Here is an 8,911-nt window from a genome sequence, read left to right as displayed (position 1 = left end):
GCGTGACTTGCCTGACTTTGGTTTCTCTTTCCTCCACTAGTGCTGGTGGCATGCGAGTGCCTCGTCTGCCAAGAAGCCAACTCACTGTCTGAAGAGCTTTCCAGGGACACATGCTTCATTCGTGTCTGTAACGACCCTTCGACGTGAGTGGGTGCCAGGGGCCTCTGGAATTAAACTTGTTCCAGACGTCATGCAAGGATCTGCGCTAGTGCCTGTGTCCTCACGGAAAGAACAATAATAGCTCCGCATACGGTAGGCTTCTGCGAGTGCCAACTCCCTCGATCTCCTCCAATGCAGTCGCAGGGATGGACTCCACCTTGTCCCTGTGAAGAGACTCTGCATGCTCCCAGCAGCCGGAAGGGGATTCTGCTGCCAGCTTCTTCACAAGCCGCCCCACAGCAGGACTTGCTCAGCGGCACCTTGGGAGGATATCCCTTCACACAGCCGTGTCACTGCAGTGCCCACCGCACGCTCATGGAGGAACCCCTGTGCATGTTCCCTCTTCTTTGAGCTCCTCGGCCCACGCCGTCTGAACTCACCTGGGCTCCTGGCAGACTGTTTGCTTGTTTTCCCAACTCCTCTCCCTGGTCCTATTGAGTTCCCTCCTCGCAGAGCCCGAAAAGGATGTGAACTTTGGAATGGGGTCTGTGAGCAGGCTGTGGACTCAGTGCATGTGCGAGACTGTTGCTGAATAACAGGAGGACTGGTTAATCGCTGCGGGCAGCCGTTCTGTCTGGCTGCAGGGCACCAGCCTTGCCTGGGCCCTTCACCATGTTCCTCCTGCTCCCCTTTGACAGCCTGGTTGTTAACCTCTTGGGGATTTCCATAACTGTCCTCTTCACTCTGCTTCTGGTTTTCATCATTGTGCCAGCAATTTTTGGAGTCTCCTTTGGCATCCGCAAGGTTTACATGAAAACATTATTAAAAATTTTTCAGGTAAGTCAGGTTTTGAGACTTTGCTGTGTGTTTACAGGGGTCTTCAAGCGCGGAAGAGAGGCTCTTGCCCTTCACCAGGGTCTTGCAGGTGACTGGGGTGGGAGATTGGTTTGTTGGTGACATGTGCAGGTGCCAGATAACCAGTTTGGGTTGTCTCAGCCAAATGCAGTTTACTAGACCTCTGTTTGTGGGCTGTTTTTTCCCTGTAATTAATGCAGTGAGTCTTGCAAGTAAAGTAGTAGGATAGTGTGGCCCGTAAGTACGCAATAGTCGGGTCGGGTGTGTAGATGTGCTGAGAGGTGTGTGCTTGGATGGGTTAATGTCCCAAGCGAGGCAGAGTGCTGCTACAGTTTGATGTGGAAGGAAGCCAGAAGGGGTGTAGAGCGTGATGGGGTAGTCAGCAGGCTGCACCCCTCCAGCACGTGTTGGGAAGAAGCAAAAGCAGAGGTAAGGTGGCACGCTCTGTACTGCAAACCCCGAGTGGTCTGTGGCCAGAACCCAGAGCTTTCAACACCCTGCTCTCCCGGAGTGCCGCCTGCTTATCTGCTGAGCCCAGCAACCATGCCTGGGCCTACAGTCTCAGGACGACCAGCAGCCCTTGCTGACCCTCCTGGCGCAGAGAGGCAAAGTGGAATTTTCCAACTTGGGGTCATGCCGTTCCCTTGCCTGCCTTTGGCAGGCTAGTTTTGTGGGCTGTCTCACAGCCAACACCTCTCCTTGAAGCAAGTTCCTCGTGAGACCAGAACTTTTGCCAAATTCTTAGTAGATAAAGCCTACACCGCCCTACCCTGGCAGCCAGAGCAAAAGGTAAAGGGGTACCTTGTGCTTGATAAGGAGGTTTCGGGCTTTTAAATGTGGAGTTCAAGTTGCTGAAGGTTTTATGGCACAGCAGCTGCTGTTTGAACAGGACAGGTCTTCCCCAGGAGTGTATCTGTACAGGCTGGCTGGGGAAGCCAGCCCTGGAGCTTGCAACATTCAGCTCTTTAAACGCTGGGTCCTCCCAAAAGCCTGAGGTGGGAATGGGAACACCCTGGCCTTTGTGAGGTGCTTTGTTAACACAAATGTCTGAAGACCTGACTTCAAATTTAGTGACTGAACGGAGAGAAAAAACTAATAAGAAGTTTGTTTTATCTGAAATTGATCTTTCCGCCTTGTTTTCTTGGGGTTCTTTTTCTTTCTTCAATTCAGGAACATTTAACCTCAACACCTATTTTGGTGTTTAATTTTGGAACTGTTTTTCTGAAAAGACGTTGAAGTCTATTTCAGCTTTTATCAAAGAATCTTTGTGGCGAGAGAGAGGAGCATTGTGGAAGAACTGCTCACAGATTTGGTGGAAAACTCACTCTCTAGGTTTGGTCATCCAGAATTGTATTTTTGGGGAGTGTCGTTCACCCGAAAGGTTATCCCAGCTCTAGAGACCAGCATTGCTAACTTGAGGCTGGCAACTTGGGGGACTCAGCCAGAGCTGTGGGCCTGGGCGGGCGGCTGCACATCTCTCTGGGTGGTGAGGGAGACCTGGGTGCTTCCCAGGAGGGTTTTCTGCTGTCGCAGTCAGGATGGAGGCAAACTGGGCTATGGGGGGGCACCTTCTGCGACAGCTTCCCAGCTCCTGCTGGGTCAGAGCTCCTCTTCTGACTTCTCCTGGGATGGCAGTATCTACACAATCTTCTGCAACCCTGCAGTTCCTTCTGGTGGCAGAGGAGGCTGCTAGGTGAGCTGGACACTCCATAGGCAATTAGCATTCCCACATGGCTGCCTCTTCACCTGGCATGGGCTGAGGCCGGGATGCCAGGAGCTCCCAGCAGCTTTCCCTTCCTCACACATCCCGGGTGGAGCAGCTGGCCTGGAGGAGTAAGCCTGCTGTACACCAGTCCTCCTTTAGAAGCTTGTTCTAACAATGGGGTGAAAGGGTTACTTGGAGGGCAGGCAGGAAGACCAGCCAGAAATCCAGCCCTCAGGTTTTGCTGCTGCCTTTCAGAACTGGCTGGGAGAGATTTCTGTGGATAGCAGGTAGTCTGGCATGGGATTTGCGAGCCACCTGCCAGAGGGCTGTGTGGGGGTGCTTGCTGATGCTGTTTGGGACTGACTGGTGAGCTGAGCAGCAGCTCTTAGCTGCATCGGGGCGGGAAGGATCCCATCCCGTCATCAGCCTGATGCTTTTAGAAGCAGCCTGAAAACACAGGCAGCTTGGAAGAAATCAGGGTTGCAAAATAGCACCGGTCCCATGACTGGCTTCCCACGCCGTGATGCAGACCACCGCAGCAGGATGCACGGTCCCCTCAGGCGGTGCGGTGCCCCCCACAGAGCCTGCAGGACACGGAGGCTGCACAACACCTTGCTGTGCTGTCTCACCACTGAGCACTGTTCTTCCCCCCGGCACTCCCTGCTTCCCGCTGGGCTCTGCTCTGCGGAATGGTACACAAGCAGGGCGCTCTATTCCTGTGCCACCTCCCCATCAGTCCTCTTGTCCCACTGCAGGCAGAGCTCTGCTGTAAAAATGTTGCTCCCAGGCCAGCCTCTGCTTCCACCTCAGTTTGTGTTCAGTTCCGTACGGAAGCCTCCTGCTTTAGCCCCATCTTCTCACCTTAACCATCGTCTTTCCTGGAAGCCTGGAATAGGGAATTTCCTGGAAGTCGACTGTAAAACGGTCGACTATTCGATTGCAGTGGAGTCACAGACCATGCGAATTGTGCTTGTCTTGTGTGTCTTGCAGTGGGCGACCCTGAGAATAGAGCGCGGTGCCAAGGAGAAGAACCATCCGTTATACAAGCCCTATGCCAATGGTAAGACCCTGCCCCGCCTGGGTACGCACGGAATTCAAAATTCTTGATGGGAGGGGGCGTAAACGTGGTGTCTCTGAGCAGCTGAGATGTGCTGGGAAGCCTTTTCCGTGTAGATGGATTGGAGGGAGATGTGGAGAGGTCCATTTTCTGAGGAACGGGAGGGAAGCACCCAGGTTTCTGCCTGTCTGGACTGGAGAAGGAAGGGGGCCCTATGGAGGGCAGGCGAGAGGGCCCCTGGTTCTCAGCTCTCTCATGGGGCAAGTCACACTTTGCTCAGAGCTGCATGTTACAGGTATCATTGCAAAAGAGCCAACATCCCTGGAAGAGGAGATCAAGGAGATCCGCCGGAGTGGCAGCGGCAAAGCCCTGGACGCCCCTGAGTTCGAGCTCTCGGATATCTTCTATTTCTGCCGCAAAGGCATCGAGACCATCATGGACGATGAAGTGACCAAGAGGTTCTCAGCTGAAGAGCTGGAGTCCTGGAACCTGCTCAGCAGGACCAATTACAACTTCCAGTATATCAGCTTGCGCCTCACCGTGCTCTGGGGACTGGGTGTGCTCATCCGCTACTGCTTCCTTCTTCCTCTCCGGTTAGTGCTGCTGCGGGACCCCTCTTCGGGATGGCTTGGGTGGCCCGTCCCCACTGCGGCAAGTGCAGCTGGTCTCCAAGCCCCACAGACCCTGTCCGTGATCAGGAGGGATGGGCTGCTGGTCCCGTGGCCTGGTTTTGCTAGCGTGTAGTTTCCCTCTTTCTGCAGGATAGCTCTGGCGTTCACAGGCATCAGCTTGTTGGTGACTGGCACTACAGTGGTGGGATATTTGCCAAATGGAAGGTGAGTTCGTCTTTGAGGGAAGAGGGGATGGGGAGCCCCCTGTGCAGTTCGAGACCTGATAATCTGAATTTTTCCTGCCAAGCCTGTCTGCTCTGCCTGTGGCAGACAGGGCAGGTGGTCCTGACATCTGTAGCCTCTCGGGAACAGGCACCCTGTGATTTTAAACAAAGAGCCTAGATGTGAGCACGAAGCCCGTGACAGAGCGCTCAGCCCCGGGCTCTGTAAGGAATAAGAACAGAAAAGAGCAAAGGCCAAAGTTTGGTTCTCATGAGTTAAGAATCAGCGGTCATAAGCTGACAGCAAAACCCAGGAGAAGATGTGTTTCTGTGGGAGAGGTGGGAAGTGGCTGTTGGATCTGGTGGCCGGGGGTGGCCAGGCTCAATGGTGCTGTTACAGGGGAGATTGTAGGACTCAAGGGTGATGGTCTCTGTCCTGGGCTGCAGGTTTAAGGAGTTCCTGAGCAAGCATGTCCACCTGATGTGTTACCGGATCTGTGTGCGTGCCCTCACAGCCATCATCACCTACCACGACCGGTAAGGAGGCACTGCCAGTGCAGCGTTTTCCTTCCCACTCGCCACTCCATGCTGTGCCTCTTGCAGGCCTGGTGCTTCATTCCCCTGTCCTCACCTGTACCTCTGTTTTGCATTTAGAGAAAACAGACCCCGAAACGGAGGCATCTGCGTGGCCAATCACACGTCTCCCATCGATGTGATCATCCTGGCCAGCGATGGCTACTACGCGATGGTAGGGTCTGCGCCCCAGCTCTGCCTGGCTGCACGCGTGGTGGGAGCCGCACGCCTGTTGCACGGGACTGGGAGTAGGCAGCAAGAGGCTGTTGAGCATGCAGAGCTACCTTCCCTGCGTGACATCGCGGGGCGCGCTCAGGCCCTGTGCGCAGGCACCCTGTTGTGCGTGGCTTTCCAGCAAGCTTGGCCTGGGACCCAGAGCGCGGGGGGTCTGTGGGCACTGCTGCAGGTAGAGCTCTGGGCGTTGCTGTCCGTGGCAAAGCAAAGCACTTCCCCAGCTGGACTCCTGCAGGGTGGAAAGCACCTGGGCCTTGCTACGTCTCTCCTTGCAGCCAGAGCCTGGGGCTTTTCTTCACAGCTTTTCCAGGGCGGGGGTAGAAAGATGAACCTCAACCTGGCTGCGGTGCTGGGAGCTGCCTTGGCCTTCATGGGTCCCCAGGTCTTGTAACTTGTGTCTTCTTGCCCTGTTCAGGTGGGTCAGATCCACGGAGGGCTCATGGGTGTGATACAGAGAGCCATGGTGAAAGCTTGCCCCCACGTCTGGTTTGAACGCTCTGAGGTCAAAGACCGTCACCTCGTCGCCAAAAGGTGACAGTTGCTGTCTGCAGGGGTGGGTCTGGAGGTTGGGAAAGGCTGGGGGGCTGCCCTATTCCCTTGGGCAAGGACATTGCCTCGCCACGTGGGTGTTGGGAGACTGTGCCGCTGTTGCTGGCACCCGGATGGTCCCGGTGCCTGTAGATAAGGACTGCACGTGGTGTGGATTGCTGGGATAGCTTCTGTGCTAACTGGGGACTCGCTTCTGTTTAGGCTCACGGAGCACGTCCAGGACAAGAGCAAACTGCCTATTCTTATCTTTCCGGAAGGTGAGTTGCGGAGCAAGGCCAGAGAAGCACATGGTGGAGGGGGCATGCTGGGACAGCACCGCATCTCTGTTCCTTCTCTTACACAGCCAAGGGCTGCGAGACCCTTCGCTGGGACAAAAGAGACATAATTGGAGGGGGACTTTTCCCAAGGGCCTGTAGTGACAGGACAAGGGGTAACGGGTTTAAACTGAAAGAGGGAGATTGAGATGGGACATCAGGAAGGAATTCTTCCCGGAGAGGGTGGGGAGGCACTGGGACAGGTTGCCCAGGGAAGCTGTGGGTGCCCCATCCCTGGGAGTGTCCAAGGCCAGGCTGGACAAGGCTTGGAGCAACCTGGTCTAGTGGGAGGTGTCCCTGCCTATGGCAGTGGGGTTGGATCTGGATGATCTTTAAGGTCCCTTCCAGCCCAAACCATTCTGTGATTCTATGACATCTGAACCGACTCGCAGAGGCAAGTTGAGAACGATTATGCTCACCTCTTACAGGAACCTGCATCAACAACACATCTGTGATGATGTTTAAAAAGGGGAGCTTTGAAATTGGAGCCACAGTTTACCCCGTAGCCATCAAGGTATGAGAAGGCAAATCCTGTTGCAGCGCAGGTAGCCCTCTGCGTGAGAGCTCGGTCTTGGCAGCCGGGTCTGAGGTCTGGGGAAGCCGAGGTCACTCCGTGCAGTGCTCTGGGCTTAACATGGAATTCAGACCCTCGGGAGGGTACAACCACTGCCTGACTCTGATCAGCTCTTCTGCCTCCGTAGTATGACCCACAGTTTGGAGATGCCTTTTGGAACAGCAGCAAGTACGGTATGGTAACCTACCTCCTCAGGATGATGACCAGCTGGGCCATTGTCTGCAGTGTCTGGTACTTGCCCCCAATGACCAGGCAGGTACGTAAGGTGAGCTGGGCCGAGGGGCTGCCTGCACAGCCCTTTGCTCCCGCTCAACAGTGGTGTTTTGCCGCAGCCCGAAGAGGACGCTGTCCAGTTTGCCAATAGAGTGAAGTCAGCCATTGCCAGGCAGGGAGGCCTTGTGGATCTGCTCTGGTAAGTCCAGGCAGGCTTTTCTCTTCCTGTTGCTGGGGTACTTCCTTCCTGGGTTCTGGTATGTGCTGGTGTGCTGTAGGGCTGAGATTGTGTCTTGGGCAGAGTAGGCCTATGGAGAAGTGAAGATACGTCTTGCCTCTGACCTCCAAAATTGCTCCTCTGTAGCAGAGACGGAAGTCTCTGTGTCTGCTGCATGTGTTGGGCACCAGGGCTTCATTCTGTGACTCCACCTCGTGCTTGGATGCCCTGATTCTGACTTGATGCTGCTCAGCAAAGTGGGTTGAGCTTGAGAACTTCCTTTTTTCGAGCCCTAAGATCTGCAGTGCCTGGGAGGCAGAGGGGCTCTGCAGGCAGTCTGCTGTGGTGGCCTCAGAGCAGCTCACGCTTCTGCCAGAGCTGCTGTGTTGAGCAGGGCGCGGGGAGCAGCTCCTGGCAGAGCAGGGTGTGGAAGTGCCTCCCCTGGGGCACAGTTGGGCCCTGCTCAGGTGCAGGCGTTGCCGGAGCTCCAGCCTGCTCTGAGCAGCCCCAGCTGAAGCTGCAGACGGCAAGTGCTCCTCTGACGGTGTGACTCTCTTCTCAGGGATGGAGGACTGAAGAGGGAGAAGGTGAAAGACACGTTCAAGGAGGAGCAACAGAAACTCTACAGCAAAATGATTGTAGGCAACCACGAAGACCGGAGCCGCTCCTGAGCCCTTTGCCTCCAGCGCTGCTACTGGGCCTGGCCAGAGCCCTCTGCCTCCAGCCCCAGCCAGGGCTTGTCTGATGCAGCTCCGAATCTTTGGACTTTGGCTACTCCAGAGCTGCTTGGACTTGCTCCTTCATCCTCTGGCTGCTCTTTCCCAGAGGCACTATTACTGCCTAGAGCCTTCAGGCCCTGGGCAGCTCTTGGCAAAGATGCCTTCTTGTTACTGTTACAGCGAAGCCCCTTGCAGGGGCAATATTAAATGAAACACTTCTGGTGTCATACGCTTCCATATGGCGTTTACAGGCCCAGGGGGAGGACTGGTGTGCTGATGTGCGTGTGTGTCAGTCACAAGTCTCCCACAGCACAGAAGCTGGTGAGCCACGCTGAAATGAGGCGCCTTGGCAACCAGGGGAGTCTTGGTGAGCCTGTGCCTCTCATGTCTGCAGCATAAACGCCTTAGGAGCAGCAGGTGGTCTCAGGCCATTTCCAGCTTGACTTCCAGAAGGAGAAACCTTTCCTTTTCACTGGTGTGGTTCTTGAGGAATCTGTGTGTGCTACGGTGAGAGCCCAGGGTGGGTAGGAGAGTCAGACTCCATGGCCGGGGCAGGAGATCCCCTTTCAGATGTCTCCCGAGGGAAACGGTGGGATCCTTGTGCACCAATGGAGAACGGTTTGGGTGGGAAGGGACCTTAAAGCCCACGCAGTGCCACCCCTTGCCATGGGCAGGGACACCTTCCACTAAAGCAGGTTGCTCAAACATGCACGGAAGTAATCTCAGCTTGTTGCAGGGAAGCTGGAATCTTGTGCTGGAGGTGGTACCCCTTCCCCTTCCAGCATGTTACTCGGTAGAACACCTTGCATTTGAGCATTCATCCCATCTACTTTCCAATTTCCCTTACGTTCCTACACACTTGAGCACACCACTGGTCTTCTGCCTGCTCGTGGGCGCAAACGCCGTCTCGCTGCTGCCTGCAGACGCCTGCTTGCCTTCTCTAGGGAAGGCGACGTGCTCCCTATACCCC

The 8,911-nt window shown here is 55.3% G+C and overlaps 1 protein-coding gene across 1 annotated transcript; it reads left to right on the top strand.

The window, feature by feature from the left end:
* The first annotated feature begins 490 nt into the window (after positions 1 to 490).
* Positions 491 to 8,167, top strand: AGPAT6 (1-acylglycerol-3-phosphate O-acyltransferase 6). The gene is made up of 12 exons (XM_010155816.1): positions 491 to 936; positions 3,650 to 3,719; positions 4,012 to 4,309; positions 4,478 to 4,552; positions 4,996 to 5,085; positions 5,203 to 5,296; positions 5,771 to 5,886; positions 6,106 to 6,161; positions 6,647 to 6,732; positions 6,920 to 7,048; positions 7,125 to 7,204; positions 7,785 to 8,167. Exons 1-12 carry the CDS (start codon positions 772 to 774, stop codon positions 7,891 to 7,893), a joined length of 1,368 nt encoding a protein of 455 aa, XP_010154118.1. The 5' UTR covers positions 491 to 771; the 3' UTR covers positions 7,894 to 8,167.
* The last annotated feature ends 744 nt before the right edge of the window (positions 8,168 to 8,911 follow it).

Source organism: Eurypyga helias, unplaced genomic scaffold (genome assembly GCF_000690775.1).
Source record: "Eurypyga helias isolate BGI_N326 unplaced genomic scaffold, ASM69077v1 scaffold24367, whole genome shotgun sequence".
In the NCBI taxonomy this organism is placed as follows: Eukaryota; Metazoa; Chordata; class Aves; order Eurypygiformes; family Eurypygidae; genus Eurypyga; species Eurypyga helias.
This window is presented reverse-complemented; position numbering and strand designations above follow the sequence as displayed.

Excerpts from the sequence above, each read along its gene's own strand:
- AGPAT6 (XM_010155816.1), top strand. The coding sequence starts at position 772 with ATGTTCCTCCTGCTCCCCTTTGACAGCCTGGTTGTTAACCTCTTGGGG. Across the intron at positions 4,310-4,477 it reads TGCTTCCTTCTTCCTCTCCG|GATAGCTCTGGCGTTCACAG; the intron begins GTTAGTGCTGCT and ends CTCTTTCTGCAG. Across the intron at positions 6,162-6,646 it reads TATTCTTATCTTTCCGGAAG|GAACCTGCATCAACAACACA; the intron begins GTGAGTTGCGGA and ends CACCTCTTACAG.